Source organism: Eurytemora carolleeae, unplaced genomic scaffold (genome assembly GCF_000591075.1).
Source record: "Eurytemora carolleeae unplaced genomic scaffold, Eaff_2.0 scaffold729, whole genome shotgun sequence".
NCBI classification, from domain to species: domain Eukaryota; kingdom Metazoa; phylum Arthropoda; class Copepoda; order Calanoida; family Temoridae; genus Eurytemora; species Eurytemora carolleeae.
In genome coordinates this window covers 55713-73535 of record NW_019396626.1, presented here as the reverse complement: position 1 = coordinate 73535, position 17823 = coordinate 55713, and the positions used below count along the sequence as shown (strand labels likewise).

General features: G+C 31.0%; 1 protein-coding gene across 1 annotated transcript; it reads left to right on the top strand.

Moving 5' to 3' along the window:
* Positions 1-1032: 1032 nt before the first annotated feature.
* On the top strand, positions 1033-9443 carry LOC111706528 (uncharacterized; the record flags this gene model as incomplete). Its single annotated transcript, XM_023479423.1, is given in 3 exon segments — positions 1033-1245; positions 8537-9209; positions 9310-9443. Coding segments are annotated over 2 exon segments (806 nt in total), but the record flags the coding sequence as incomplete, so codon positions are not given.
* Between the last annotated feature and the right edge of the window lie 8380 nt (positions 9444-17823).

Here is a 17823-nt window from a genome sequence, read left to right as displayed (position 1 = left end):
ACTTAACTATGCGTTTTGAAGACACCCTGTATAGTATTGTATTCTATTGTATTGTACGTGTATATGATTGAGTTTATGGTAGTTTAAACTATACCAACAGTTGTATAAACCCGAACAAATTAAATGAAAATAATGATGAGGACTGAACCTCCATTTGCCAGTAATGGTTTTTAATTGTTTACAGACTGGAAAAGAGGTAATTTTAAAGGACCCTCCATGTCCAATTCTCAACGATACCCTATAATCTTTATCTTGTCAATAATCGTTTTTTGAGCTTAAAAAGTGTTCAATTCTGACAATTTGTGTTGGTGCCGAAATGCTAAAGTCACTTTTTATCAAGGATGTAAGGCAAGGAAAGTCATTTCAGAAGTGTACACATCTTTAGTACTGCAGTGTACTGTCTCTGGGCGGTAATGTAAACACAAGACGGATGTCGAAGCCTGACATGGGATCCATCATTCACATAAAAATCAATAAAATATTCTGGTCATAGCAAATTATTATGTGAATTATCAAAATTATCAAAATTTAATGCTTTTAACCTCCTTTGATACTAAACGAACACTGATGCATCTATTATTGTTTACAAATTCCGCCCAGAGAGAACTGGTTTCAATATGTACACAGAGTATACACAACCGCAATGGACTTTCCTTGCCTTACATTCTTGCTTTTTATTAACACGATAAAAAAAATAATGCATTACTCAAGCATGCTTTATCACGGCTTTTCAGGGTACAGAGAGTCAAATTTCGACATCTCTGTTATTTCTTTTTGGCCCGTCGTTGTTTATAAAATAGGTCTCCATTGCTTAATAATCCCGGAAAAAAAACTCCCGCGATATTTATTATATTGTACAAATTTATAACATTTAATTACAAAATAATAAAAATTACTTACGAAAATTCTAATATATAGTTGTGACCCCCCCCCCCTCACTCTCCTACAACGTACTTTTAGCCCCTGATCTCCGGGGGGTGGGGTTTAGGGGAGGGGGGTGCGTGTTCAATTTTAGTCCAGATCAACCCCTTCTCAGGTTCAGGAAACGGTCAAAACTCACCATTTTCTAAAAACTGAGTGACGTCATAATTGCTATAGACAAAAACTAGTCTTTCGAATCACATTGTTCAGTGAAATCCCTGCTAAACTGCAAGTGAAACAATAATGAATGAGTTAATTCTAAAAAGATGAAAAAATGTGTTTCTATTCGTAAATTATACAAAGGGTAAAAATACTGCGGTTTAGGTAATTTTAGACATTTTACAGTTTAAGAAATTAAACAAGAGACAAAATTATATCTCTATATCTCACGTCAAAGCAACGTAAATTAATCGTAAGAACGAAATATTTTATGTTTTCAATACTAACTCATCTTATTAAAAAGCTATGGGGAAGAAAAAACTGTTTTGAATATTTAATTTGTAACAAGATAATTTTCCTTGTCTCAGACTTGCAAAAAAAAAATCCAAACTAGAAGAGCTACGAGGTTATAAAGTCACACCTGTCATGCCCAGGGAACAGGAATAAAGGGAAAGGAAATGGCGCTGGTCTGGCATGAGAAAGCCAGTCGCACTGCTTTGCAGACGAGTTCGTTAGCACATACGCACACTCTTTTGGTACAAACACACAACATGACCACAGTCAAGGAAATTGCAGAACAATGTCGTTAATTATAATTAAGCTTGAATAACGACTATATTTATTGTAAACTTTAATCAAGTTATATTCTTTGCATGAAAATTTGGCTTTATAGTGTTGACTAAAAACATGTAAATAATATATTACATGCATTTTATACTTTTTTTTAAGTAAACAATTAACAATAAACAAATGTACTCTCCTAGACTGTACAAATACCGAGATTCATACTTACTGTATAAACCTACAATACACACCTTTGGTACGGTAACCTTACACACACTCTTTTGGTACAGACACACACACATGACGTTTCCGCCCCCTGGTGATGTCGCATGAATTTGACTTTCTTCTTCTGACTATTTTACAGTGATCTTATAAATACAGCTTTGCTATATCATTCAAATGATTTCAATGTGCATACAATGTTTAACAGTAAATTGTACTAAAATTGATCCATTGTACAATTATTGTACCGTGTACGTTGTACAGGATGTACCAGTAAATGAAGGCACATTGAGTACAGTGATTCCAAAAGCTAGGTTTTTCTACTCTATCCAAGAAAACTTCGATCTTTGTTATTGCAAGCTTTCCTAATATGACACAGCAAAACACTCCCTTTTTCCTTCTCCTTAGATATACAGGGCTATCCACAAAGAATGAGACTTCAGAGATGATTGTACGAAATTTGTATTGCCTTTTTCTTACATTTCCCTAGGCAACTGTAAACTAGTCTCTTGCTGTGCCGAACCATTAAATAAGCCAATTAAAGATAATAATCAAAGCAAAAGGCATAAATTAATTTTGAAATCGTCATATTTTAGTTTCTGGTCGTGTTTACAGTCTCATCCTTTGTGAGTAACCCTGTATAATCTTTTGTTCGATTAGATAGACATTATTTAACTTTACTTTTGCTGGATATCTTGGGATCGCGCTAAATAATCAGTAAAAATTTGTTAACGAATCGGGCATATACATATATATATCCTTGCTGTGTACTACGCGAACCAAGCATCTGTAAATATATTTAATCTTTATAGGAAAACTGTTCATTTTTTAGAATTATAAAACAAAACTATTTCACTAAATAAACATTAAACTATATGAAAGGACCTAGATTTGTATTAATCTATTTTTCAGGCTTTGCAAAAACTTGTTAAATAAATGAACCTTTTAGGTAAATAATAAACTAGAAAAGGATTATGACGCAGTTTTCCAATTGTTGCTTTTTAATTCCACGAAATAAAAACAAAAAAATATCAAAACATGATTTTGTGATTTTCAAAGTTAAGCTTCCAATTAAAATATTTTTTAGCTTTTTTAGTGAAAAATTGAATAAATTGTGTACTTGTAATTCCTACCCAATATTGAGAAATAAATTTCATGGCAATTGTATACAAGTTCAAAATAAAAGATTCATAAAATATACATAAATCATTTTAATTGTCTTGCTTGAATATTATTTCTCTTTGCGTCCTAATACTCCTCTTGATATAAGAAAGAAACGCGCAAACATAGCGTATCAGCAATAAAAAGATTATTTGAAATTATTGCAAACAAATATTGTCGTTTATTTTCATATTTAATATGTATATTCACGTCAAGAAAATATATTCTTTTCTTTTTTAATTTTAATTTCACTTTGGTCAATATTTAGTTTTGTGGATCATGCATTAAGTTCATGTTCAAGGTTTAAGACTAGAGTTTATATCATGGTTAATGTTCAAGGTTCATGTTCTAGGTTTGTGTCAAGAGTTCATGTGAATGGTTATGTTTAAGATTTATGTCTAGAGCTCATGTATTTGGTTTATGTTCAAGGTTTATGTCTAGAGTTTATTTCTATGGTTCATGTTCAAGGTTTATGTCTAGGGTTCATGTGTATTGTTTATGTTCAAGGTTTATGTCTAGAGTTCATGTTTAAGGTTTATGTTCAAGGTTTATGTTTAGAGTTCATGTTCAAGGTTTATGTCTAGAGTTCATATGTATGGTTCATGTTCAAGGTTTCAGTTTAAAGTTTATGAACATGGTTCATGTTCAAAGTCTTGTTTCAGTCTCTTAACCTAAACTTAGTTTTAAAAACCGTGTCTTTAGATCCAAATGCATTCTTAAGTTCCAGTCTCTGAATCTTATATCGGTTACACAAAACGCGTGTATGGTTTTTGTACAATTTTAAGTTCTAAGCTCTTAATCTGAACTTGGTTTCACAAACTTTCATAAGCTTCCGTCTTCACATATGAACTCAGTTTTACTAACGTATTTCTAGACCTTGTACTATCTTAAGTTCCAGTCTCTGAGTCTGAACTTTGATCTGAGATATATTAAATAGTCCTAATTATATGTATTTTTCTAATCACAACATTTTCTAAACATCAAGTGTACACAATAGTTTCAGAACGACCCTTAAAGGGACTGTAAGCGTGAGTTCAAGTGACCCTCCATACAAAAAGGACAATGTCTGGCTTACAACAGTACCCTTAAAAGCTTTGTCTGATCAAGTATATATTAGATATGAATGTTTTGATTATTTGAAATGTTTATTTTAATTTGTGACATGTGAGTTTATTGCTTTTAAGAAACAATGGATAAATTCACAAAAATAAACACCTTTCGAGTCAGAAAAACGATGATATCTTCCACATTTTCATTAGATCAAGGTTTTAAGGGTGTCGTTGTAAATCGGGCATTGCATGGTCCGAGCCGGTACAACATTTACTGTATATGGTCGAGCCGGTTCAATATTTACTGTATATGCATTCAGTTTACCTTCCAGTCAGGCTTCTAATTACCCGTGTAGAGTCGATCCAGCACGTTTTATTTAACAAATCTAGCCTGACAAAATCACAGTGCATGCTATCTCTGCTTGAAGGTTTGCTTAAAATTACGCTTACAGTCCCTTTTATATCATATTATTATCACGCTTCTAACACATGTAGTTTAACTTGTCTCATTTTTACATTGTTGCTTGATAAATTTTTGAAAGTTATGAAAGGATTCTATTTTAAAAAACATTTACATATTTTAAAGACATGTACATTTTATAAAACATGCACATAGTTAATAGACATGTACATTTTACAAAACATATAGACATGTACATACTTTATAGACATGTCTATTAAATATGTAAATATAAAATATTTACATATTTTATATAACAGACATGTAAATTTTATAAAACATGTACATATTTTATAGAACATGTACATACTTAACAGACAGGTACATTTTATAAAACATGTAAATATTTTATATAACATGTACATATTTGATAGACATGTACAATTTATAAAACATGTACATATATTTTGAAGACATGTACAATGTACATACTTTATAAACATTTTATAAAAAAGAAAAACCATTTATTCAAAATAACCTTTTCCGATTATTTGCTAAATTTTTTTTTTAACATGAATTATTTTTACTTTTACGTAATTGATTAAATTCCAAGAATTAAGTTTTTGTCACAAACTGAAAATATCTCATCCCTATATTTTTGCAAACTGATATTTCAAACTTCTTTTATCCCACAGAATTCATAATTTGAAATATCTTAAGGTGGCAAACATTAAAAGATTAGAGTTTGTAGCAAAGAATAAATTCCTATGAATTAAACGTAATCTTTTTAAAAAGTTCTAATCAAATGACTTTTAACGATGCTTGCTTTTTTTCAAAAATTTTAAAAATTTTTCACTTTTACGTAAATTATTAAATTCCAAATTTTGGTTGATGGAAAAACTATGAGATAAATGATACACTAAAACATACTTATTTTAGCCTCTATTTAAAAATTAGCTATATGTAACCTATAAACAATATCCAAGTTAAGATAATTAAGATATATATATTCTTTTCTTTTTTCTTGCTTTCTTACTTGGACACTTTGAAAGTAAAGTAAATTTTTAATCAAAACTCCTCTTATTGAAGAGTTATTGAGATGTTTTGTATTTCTATTAGTTCACCAAATAAATTTACTTCCCTCCTACTTCATAAAATTTTAGAGGAGCTACGAGGTCACAATGTTGCACAATTGATGTTGCAAAAATTTGACTTATTTCATCTGTCCAGTTTGCAATGATGAAGGATTGAATCCAAACCATGTAAAAATTTCCTTGACAAAAAAGCTGTATCAACATTTTATATTTGCATGTATATTTGTTGTAACGGAGTTCAAAGTGCGTATTTTTAACAAAGAATGTCAGATCATGGTTGGAATCAATTATTTCTGTATATGGGAACTCTGCTGGGTGTTTACATAAATGAGAAGCTCCCTAAATCCCCCCACAGAAAGTAAAAACGCTCCTATATATTCCGTAACAAGTTTTTACCAATAAACATTTTTCAACCCCCACCATGAATCAATTAGTTAGACCTAAGGTTTAACATTGTATATTTGTATATATATTATATTTGTATATTTGTATATATATTATGTTTGTATATTTGTATATATATTATATTTGCATTATATTTGTATATATATTATATTTGTATATTTGTATACAGCTTATATTTGTATATAGGAGGTTTACGTCATAGTTATGACGTATTATAAAAACACCTTTTTAAACAGTAAACACACATAAAATATTTCGTTAGCTATAGTTTCAATAGAAGTAAATATTTCCATTTACTGATAGCGCCGATTGAAGGACTCATAACTCTGATTGGATAAAGAGATAGATAGAAAGATAGATGTTACCACCATACTATTTTTATTGGTTTAGAAAAGACAAAAAACACATGACTGAACCCTGATTGGATCAGGTGTTAATGAACTCGGCATATACAGAAGTGCGTCCGTACTTTTCAGATTTGGAATTTAAATGAGAGCACGGATCGACAAGGAATATTGATGTAGTCAATGCGTATTCCCTTCCGAAAACTTTGTCATCCATTTTTAATGTTGATATTTTGAAATTAATTTTTATTTTTTGCGCTCAACTTGTAAAATATATGTAACTTACCGCCGGTTCAAATCCTAAATCAGCGACTTTGAATCACTGATTCTAGATTTGAACCGTGGGCGGCTAAAGGTAGTTCAGCGACCTCGCTCAAATTGATTAAATTTGGTCCCAGTTTCGTCACGCTTTGGTTCATGGTTTAAAAAAAAACAGATAAATGCATGTGAAAAGTGAAAAGTATTTTGGCACCACAAGAAAACTCAGAGCTTCCCTAAAAAACTGTCAGAAAAATTAATAAAAACCCGCGAAGATAACCCTGAAATTTAAAATAAAAACTTTTGATGATATGAACTCAAACAATATTTTTTACCTACAAAATGTGTTAGAAAACGTGCAATATTGCCTTTCCCATAAACAGTATAAAAAGACGCTAAAATATTAAATTTCTTTATTCATAACCATTTATCTGATCGATAATGTGGAAGATAGGTGTATTTTTCTAGCAAGAAATACACAAGTCACTTTCATTAAGAAATCATAATTGAAAATATCCATATTTTATAAAGAAATCAGGATTCTTTTGAAAGATTATATTTAAATCTTTTTGGACTATATTTTTTGCCCAGACTCACGAAGCTAAATAATAAATGCGGGAAAAATCTATATTCCGTTGGAAAATACTTTTTATATATATTATATAAATATACAAGTGATATAACAAATGTTTATTAACACGTCATCATTGTGCTAACAAAAAAAAATGTTTTCATTCATTTTAAATAGAAAATTTACTTTTTTGACATCATTATACAATACAATATAATGTTACCACATGGAAAATTTGTGATTGAAATTGAAGATTTGTTCTATTATGTATATTACAAAAAAAATGTTGAGGGGTAGGGGGGTAGAACGTTTATAATCCTGAGCGGTCAAAAAGTTTTGGCTTAATTTAGGTTAGTCAATAAATAGACACCCAAGACATCTTCTGTATGATAAAATGGTAAATAAAGACCATTTTATTTTGGGGAGCACTGTATATTTATGAAAAGTTTTCTTCATTTTCCATTTTATTCGGTGAGCACTGAATATTTTGAAAAGTCGTCAATGCTTACCATTTTATTTTGGGGCGCACTGAATACATTTGAGAAGTTGTCTTCGTTTTCCATTTTATCATGTACACTTAAGGTGAAATAAAAGCTACACTTATTTTTATAACCCAAAAAGACGATGATTAAAATCCCCCCCCCCCCCCCACCCGACTAAATTATGGTTTATTTTCACACTGCACCTAATATCAACAATGATCAGTGTAGCCAAGAATGTAAGGCAAGGAAAGTTAATTGCAGTTTATACTCTGCGTACATATTGAAACCAGTTCTCTCTGGGCGGAATTTGTAAACAATAATAGATGCATCAGTGTTCGTTTACCATCCGAGGAGGTTAAAAGCATTAAATTTTGAAAATTTTGATAATTCACATAATAGTTTCCTATGACCAGAATATTTCATCGATTTTTTTATGTGAAAGATGGATTCCATTTCAGGCTTCGACATACGTCTTGTGTTTACATTACCGCCCAGAGACAGTACACTGCAATACAAAAGATGTGTACACTTCTGAAATAACTTTCCTTGCCTTACAATCCTTGAGTGTAGCTGATTAAGCAAAATACACACGTCACAATCTAGCGTACAAATTCCTCCACTTGTCCAGACGAGTATTCATATATATATGATAAAGGAACAAGAAACACAGTGTCCAGCAAACTCCTCTATAAATAAACAAAAGAAAATGTTCCAAACTTATTTAAGAAGATATATATATATGTAAGCTAGTTGGCCAAATGGCTGGACCGAATTGGTGGACATTTCTTAGGGAAACCATGGGTAACCTGGCTAAAAGAATTGGAAATTTTTGTTTTTCAAAATTCAACGAGCAACATAAGCTAGTATAGAAATATGGATACATACTTGAAAGTATTTTAATTTCAGGATGGAAGGATTAACTATAACACCGGTATCTAAAAGCTCCCAACTAGAAAACTGGAGCTTACAATGGCGCTCCAACAACGATTCTCTAGCTTCAGGCTCCACGATTAATGGAACGGCCTCAGCGTCAGCTTTAAACAAGATCATTTTAAAAATGGAGGAAGCTAGGAGAGGTACTAACCGCTCTCAAAGTAGCAGCTATTCTGCTCCTGAATCACTTTGTAGCAGCAGCACAAAGGACTGCTCTGTAGTAAGCAGCTCAATGCCAAACAAATCTTTGAGCAGCAGCAAGCAGCCACTAACTTCTTCAAAACAGCTGTTTGCGAGATTTCATTTAAATCGTAATGGAAACCTTCCAGTAATAGTCACTGGAGGCGCTAGTTCAGATGAAAATGGCGGGAAAAGTTGTCAGATTAACGAAAATCCTTCTTTTTATTCAAATGGAATTAGGAAAACCAATATCAGTAACTTATCAATCAAATCTAAAATGTCAAAAAACAGCAATGGAATTTTTCCACGCAGAGCTTCCTGTGAGAGTGTTGATAAGGGCAATAAAGAGAAAGATGAAACAGAAAATAACTCCAGTAAAACCGGTTTTAAAGAGACTCTGGAAAACAGATTGAATGTTAAATTTCTTTCAGCTGAAAATTTGTCAAGCTCTTCAAAAATAGAACAGGTAAAATGTTGTTTTTATGTGAATTGTAGCATTGTAGGTAAATAATCATTTGACGGTACTTTTTTTAATTATGAATTTAAATCAAAAATTTTATTTTTAGAACAATCGAGTAGATTTAGACGAACTTCAAAGGAACGGAGAAAATTCATCATTAAACCTTCGAACTTCAGACATCCCTCGAGTCGAGGTTTTTCAAAGAAATGATCAGATTAAAGAATACCCTGCAGGAACAAGGTTTTTACTATTATTATTATCAGGATAATAGCTGAATTAAACGGTGGTAAGGAGAGAATACTGCTAGAATCCTCCTCCTCCTGTAAACAGCAAGATAAGGTTTAATATTGTTTGTTTTTATTGTTTATATGCTTACTCATTAGTCATACACATCAATATTCTGTACAATAAACTGTGGAATAGGAAGACGATTATTAAACTCAAGTCATAGTTTATAATAGTTCAATAAACATGAAGCATGGCCCATTGTGGACTGGTGTGCAATGTAAAAAGAACCATGTGTTTCAAATAAAAAGTTGAGTTTTAAGCTATAACTGTTAAAACTGTTTGCTTCATACCAACATCAAATACACATTAGATTAAATCGATGTTGTTTTCTTATTCCATAGTTGTATTGGTATTATTGTACAGTGTTTACAGATATAGACCAACCTCACTCTACCACTCTACACTAAACTCTTCTATATCTTCGGTTATAGTACAGTCTGCAGATTAATGCAGAACACACATTACACGCACCCCTGACCCTTTAGTAAAAGTAAATTCAACCTTAAGTCTGACCGCATCACATCTGTCTTGTGTTTACATTACCGCCCAGAGACAGTACACTGCAGTACAAAAGATGTGTACACTTCTGAAATAACTTTCCTTGCCTTACAATCCTTGAGTGTAGCTGATTAAGCAAAATACACACGTCACAATCTAGCGTCCAATGTCCGGGTGATACAGTACAAACTGGGACCGGAAAGGTTGACCCGGCTCGGAAATTCAAATGTACTATGGCTGCCTGTGATTGAGGGTGACCAGGATCGGAAGATGAGCAAATAAAGAACTTCTCCCCTGAAGGAACTGATTGTTCATCTCAACTCTAATTTTCATATCTTTTTAACCGGTTTCAATTGAGCGCCGGCTTAAATCTTGAAACAATGAATACGATTTTAAGTGGAACCAACGATATTTGAGTCGCGGCTTAAATTTAAGCTGCGGCTCAAATTCTTTAAATTTGACCTCTGATGCCTTAAACCTTTGATACTTCAAACTTTGAATTCTGCTGGACTAACTGGTGAATGTTCTAAAAATCAAAAGTTTACACCAGTGAGAAGTAGCTGAGCAATGCAGGGGTAGTTCAACCACTTCCCTAGTAAGTGGTTCAAGTTCAAGCCGAGTGTTTGAACCACATCTTTTCTGTTCAACCATGTCTGGTTATTAATAAATTTCCAGGGTTCAATTACATATACATCTATATATATATATTTATATATATAAAGTTGTAATCTCTGTTTGTCTGTCTATCTGTCTGTTTGTGTGTCCGATCACTAATCAGGAAACCCTGGACCGATTTGCGTCAAATTTTGATTGGGGAAGTCGGGAGACCCATAACTTGGTTTTGAGATTCTAAGTTGAATGGGTCGACTTTAATAGCGAACATTTAGTTTTCTCCGATAAATCGTTCAAATGCGGGTAAACGGCGGGAATTACTTTTACCAACCTGGGCTGCGCTGAGTTCACAAGCTATAGTATATATATATATATATATGTGTATATATATATATATATATATACATATATATGTCTGTGAATGGATTTGAAATTAGATTTTGATGCGAGAATTTGGCCGATTTATTATAATAAATATAGGATAAATAGCAAATTGTAAGGTTTTCATACTTTTTTCTTCCAATAATAAATAATTTAAAATAAAATTATCTATCTTTCTAAATATTGCTCAAGACGTGAAGTTTGAATAAACTGTCCGCATTAGATAAACAAACAAATGTTTTTGCTATCGTATGATTTAGAGGATATTAGGTAAATATTAAAGATATTTCGTAATTTTAGATTTTAGATTTAGAATTATGTTATTATGTTCCAAGACACATTTGCATTTTTTTTCAAAAAATCATGCTGTCAACCTGTCACTAAAATAGTGCTGGTAGTCTTTTCCTAAAAAATGCTGTCACTTTGTTTTTAAAACTGTCAGTTTGTTCCTGAAAAGATGCTTTCAATTTGTTCCTAAAAACTTTCTGACAATTTGTTCTTGAGAGACATATGCTGTCAGTCTGTTCCTTATGAACATGCTGTTAATCTGTTCCTTAGGAACATGCTGTCAGTCTGTTCCTTAGGAACATGCTGTCAGTTTGTTCCTTAGGAACATGCTGTCAATATGTTCCTTAGGAACTGTCAATTTGTTCATACGACACGTACGAGGTGTGTTCAATAAGTTTCGTTAAATTTGTTTAGGGTTACTTCTAGAATTGTCTCAGCTCTTCGTTGTCACAGCATAAGAATATCTAGAATATAAACTACAAAAATGGAACACTTTGGAGGCTGGGTTACAAAAAATGTTTTTATTAGACGATGCAAAAACCAAGCCAAAACCTTAAACATGATCCAGAACGAATTTATAACGATTTTTATTAACTTTAATGGTGGTTTAATATTATTAATAAGGAAAACATTTATAGTTGAAGGATTATGACATGTCCGGGTGGGAGAAGACCACCAAGACCCCAAAATATTTGAAAAGGATTTGAGTCTTTGCCACAAACTTAGATTTTCTAATCCCTGAATCTTTGCACTGATGACGTAAGCCTTTGATATTTCAAACTATAAATTCTGTTAGACCGAATAATCTAAGTTTGAAATATCAAAGGTTTACACCATTGGGTTAAAAATATATAGATTATAGAAGTTTGAAAATTTAAATTCCTTTGTCAAACTAAGCAAGGGTTCAATAAGTATGTTCACCAGATAGTCTGATATATGCTTTTACATTGTAAGCAAAGTTGTCAAGCAAGGTTTGAAAATGACAAAGATCTGGGTTAAATTTGTCCCTGACATAGAACCAGAGAGATTACATTGATTATGGATCTTATATGTAAATCAAATCCAGAAAAATCCTAAAAAGTCCTTCATACATTCAATATGCTATTTCTTTTTCTTTTGATTGCTCTTAAAGGGTCTAAAAAAGACTCTGATGGATCAGGTTTAAGACCATTCTGAAAATTTTCTTGCTGTGACGAACGAAGCTGATTACTTTCTGGAGAACGCTCCTTACATTACAACAAAGATCTGATTGACATCAATTAAACTAAAAAATATAGTGAACTTTCGAAAATTACAGGACTAAGACATCTAGAAGTACCTCTAACATGTGTATGCAAAACTTATTAAACACATCTCGTATGATGTCAATTTGTTTATAAAACAAATGCTGTAAATTTGTTCATGCGACTCATGCTTATTTGTTCATAAAATACATCCTGTCAATTTGTTCCTAAGAATCATACTTTGAATTTGTTCATAAGATACATACTGTCAATTTGTTCATAAGATTCATACTTTGAATTTGTTCATAAGATACATACTGTCAATTTGTTCATAAGATACATACTGTCAAATTGTTCATAAGATACATATTGTGAATTTGTTCATAAGATACATACTGTCAATTTGTTCATGAGATACATGCAGTCAATTTGTTCATAAGATACATACTGTCAATTTGTTCATAAGATACATGCAGTCAATTTGTTCATAAGATACATACTGTCAATTTGTTCATAAGATACATGCAGTCAATTTGTTCATAAGATATATACTGTCAATTTGTTCATAAGATGCATGCTGTCAATTTGTTCATAAGAAAAATGCTGTCAATTTTTTCATAAGATACATGCTGTCAATTTGTATATAAGATACATGCTGTCAATTTGTTCATAAGATACATACTGTCAATTTGTTCATAAGATGCATGCAGTCAATTTGTTCATAAGATACATACTGTCAATTTGTTCATAGGATGCATGCAGTCAATTTGTTCACAAGATACATACTGTCAATTTGTTCATAAGATACATGCTGTCAATTTGTTCATAAGATATATGCAGTCAATTTGTTCATAAGATACATGCTGTCAATTTGTTCATAAGATACATGCTGTCAATTTGTTCATAAAACAGCATGCATGAAAAACTTGAAATCCTCAAAATATGGATCTTCCAAAACAACTTTTCATATATAGTTTTCTTTTTTTAGTTAAAAAAAATTTGATGTTTATGATATTATTAAGCAAAACCTTAACCATAACAAATCCAATTTGATCAAATTATATTTTTTCTATGTTTAATTATGTCCCATAAACATCCGGGTTCTTTATAATTGTTATACAACAATACTCGAACGTAAATATTTTTCCAATGTTTATATTAGCTTATAAACCTACAGGGTGACCTATTAATAAGCTTTTAAACCTACAGGGTGTCCCACTAATAAGCTCTTTAACCTACACGGTGTCCCACAAATAAGCTTTTAAACCTACAGGGTGTCCCACTAATAAGCTCGTCTAACCTACACGGTGTCCCACAAATAAGCTTTTAAACCTACAGGATGACCCACTAATTAGCTCTTGAACCTACAGGGTGTCTCACAAATTAGCTCTTAAACCTACAGGATGTACCACTAATTAGCTCTTGAACCTACAGGGTGTCTCACAAATTAGCTCTTGAACCTACAGGATGTACCACTAATTAGCTCTTGAACCTACAGGATGTACCACTAAACGTGGCAGTTTAGAGACGACTTTAAAATCGGCTTTGAAAGATATCTTTAAAAATGTAATTTATTTAATATAAAAAGGGCCTTCTTAAAAGCTTGTAAATCGTGCAACCATTAAAAAATACACATTTGTCATGAATAATAAATCTGCAAATTATATGAAACATCTTTTTCTTAGGAACCATTAGCTACGTTCTATCAAAAGTTTATACATAGTTCGTTATTACGATAAAAAAATCTATTAATGAATAATTTCTTCTAACCTAAAAGTTCTTTCTTGCTTTATTATTTAGATATCTCCATAATGCATGGAAGTTACAGCTTATTAATTAGTGAATTAGAATTATTTTAAAGGAAGTGACTTGCTATGTATGGAACTGAGAATGAAGTATTGTGGAGACATTTTTTAGGAATCCTTTGAGACCTATCAGACGTTTTTATAGTGCATATTTCATGTTTGTTCAGCACGAGCGCAAATTCAATCTTTAAAATCCTCATAGAGTGGTCATTTTTGAAGGATGATTTTGAGAATCAGTTTTTAAAATATTATTTAATAACGACGACGAAAAAAGTAGTAAAAAGTCTACAGTAAACTAATTAGTTGTTTGGCTTTGAACTAGATAATGAAAATTAACTATTATCATCGGAAATAAGTAGTCTTATTTAATATCTCATTGTTCACAAACATTTCCTGGTATTTTTATTTAAAAGACGACATTTAAAGAATTTGAAGAAATCTGCGTAAAAAATCATAAAGAATAAGAAATTCAATATAATGATGAAAAAGAAATAAATGATTCTAACATTGATTTATTGAGAAAATTTCAATTGAAAAATATGTTTCTAGACATTATTTTACATTTTTTGTCGTCGTTAATAAATAAATTTTTTAAAAGTCGTTTCTCAAAACGTAACCACAAAAATGGATGATTTTGGACGTCGACTTTGCGCTCAAACATTTTAAGGCATTTTATATCTCTTAAATTAATCCTAAAATGTTTTATTATGAAGCCGTCACTTTGTTTAAAGTATTTCTTATCTTTTGGTGGATTTCTCGTATATCCCTGAAATTTATCTTTTATTCAAAAGTTTACACTGTGGATATCAAGTTCAGTTGATTTGACCAGTTAAAAGTTTTAACCTCTGCATACATTTTTCTAAAAAATCTTTGAAGTTAAACAAACAGTTAAATTTTAATTAATCATAATTATATTTTAATAATATCTCCCACCGGCCATATTACTCAAAAATCTAATTAACCTGTTTTAGGAATTTTAAGATTATTTTGAACACTCTCAAAAATTTGTTCTTTGTTTCCTAAGATGGGGGGGGGGGGTGAGGTCTCCGCCCGGTGAAAGTAAACAAGATGTATAGTACGGCTCCGCTCCGCTCAGAACCGTCCGTCAGTCTTACAGAGGTACCCAGAGCAGTCGGAGCCAAACCCCGAACATTTAAATTCTTAAGTTATCAAATATACGTGAAAAATAAGGAAAATGTTGGCGCGGTCTGATCATATAAAGTTCAACTCGGAGATATTTAAACTCGACTATAATGCTGTAAGTAAAAAAAGATTTAAATGTTTTAAATAATATTCTTCTTAAAATCTAAAGTCAAATTCATAAAATCCGCAGAGAAATATTTATTAATCATTGTTGAAAAGCTGTCATTTAGAAAAAAGAAGTACTTATCCTATTGCTAGAGGAGTGTAATGAAAATAAACATTGTCTATCCTTTGTATTTTATGAGGAAAAATTAAAGATTATCAAAAGTTTATCTACGATTTTTTTCAACAAAATGTACTAATGCAACGTTAGTTTTTCTAACGCCTTTGTTTTCATTTGATATCATTCGTTTTGTTGTCGTCAAAGTATTAGTACTTATCTGTTATGTTTTAATTTCGTTGTTGGGTGTTATTGTTTTGGTTAGGGGTTATTGGTGTTGGTGTTTTTTTCGTTAATTTTGATATTATTTTTGTGTTTTTGTTGTTATTGTTTTTTTTCTATTTTTTGGTGTCGTTGTGATTTTCAATGGTGTTGTTTTGTTATTGTTTTCGTGTATATTTTAGTTGTTATTGTTGTTGTTTCAATGTTGTTGTTATACTTTTTTTGCGCGTAGTTGTTGTTGTAATTGTTGTTGTTATGTTTGTAATTTTTGTTGCTTTTACTATTGTTGTGTTGTTATTATTGCTTTTGTTTTGTTGTTGTCGATGTTGTTGTTTTTACTATTGTTTTTTTTGTTGTTATTTTTTTTGTTTTGTTGCTGTTGTTGTTGTTAATGTGTTTGTTTTACTATTGTTTTTGTTGTTGTTATTGTTTTTTTTTGTTGTTGTTGTTGTTGTTGTTGATGTTGTTGTTTTTACTATTGTTTTTGTTGTTATTATTGTTTTTGTTGTTGTTTTTGATGTTGTTGTTTTTACTATTGTTTTTGTTTTGTTGTTGTTGTTGATGCTGTTGTTTTTACTATTGTTATTGTTTTTACTATTGTTTTTTTTGTTGTTGTTGTTGATGTTGTTGTTTTTACTATTGTTTTTGTTTTGTTGTTGTTGTTGATGTTGTTGTTTTTACTATTTGAGGAAAACAGGAGAGGACAGACCTTCCCTGTTCTTTGTCTGCCTAACATTTTATTTTTTAACATTCATATAAAACAGTGATCGTCATAGTTATGTAAAATGTTAACTATTTAATTAAACCGGGCCGACTTTGAAGCGTTTTCCGGCACACGCCATTGTCTTAAATAAATTTTTGCGTTAGAACATTATTTTTTTAGTGTTAAACAATGTTGTTATTCGTTTATGACAAAATTCTTAAAATTGATTACTAAAAATTTTCTAAAACAGAAATTGTAACTTGGTATAATGAGAAATAAATTTAGATTTTTAGATTTCGAAAAAAGGTTTTAATTGTGCTTTATTGTATTTTTTTTTACATAATTCAAACTTATATTTTTTTAGTGTTTCTTGTTTTAAAAGAGAATAAACATCACTTGTTTATGCTACATGTTTCCAGATCAACTTTTTTGCCAAATATTATACAATGAAGATTCTACGACCAATTTATCAAATTGTCATAAGCTATGTGTTCGACTTTTAGTAGATCTAAGTAAAGAGGATTTAAGAACTGTTCTATGTAAAAATCTGAATCTATTGCACAAGATTGTAATGTACAATCTAGAAATCTAAACAAATTTTGCGTAAAACAAAATACGATAAACAATCATATTCCTTTAGACCAAGAATGGAAATTACCCATTCTTCATGAATTACTTAAAGTTAAAGAAGATAATTTTGTTCTCAACAACTTTGATGATAATGAGATCGCAACCATGATCAACTATTTATATATTATACTTTATTCTTGTTTTTGTCTTATCATATTGTACCATTTTATCTTTGTGTACGAAATAAATCTATAATAATATATAATTTGTTCTAAAATTTGTTAATTTGCTCTTCTATCTATAAGAGCCCCTGCAAATAATTATACTTTTAATTGGTTTAAAAATATTTTTGAATTTAATTAACAAATGTTCAGTATGTATTGAAATATCTATATTTTAATTTTTTTTAGTTTTTTCTTGATTTTTATCTTCTTCAATTTCCAAGACCCATTTAGATTATATTTTTTATACTTTTTCAATTGACACACGGGCATCCGTAGTACATTAGAATTTCCGAGCCAGGTTAACCTTTCCGGTCCCAGTTTGTACTGTATCGCCCGGACATTGGGTAAATAAAGCAGACACTTAATAGGACTAGCCGGTGCAACAAGGTTGACGCGGTCAGACTTTACGTTGAATTTACTTTTACTAAAGGGTCAGGGGTGCG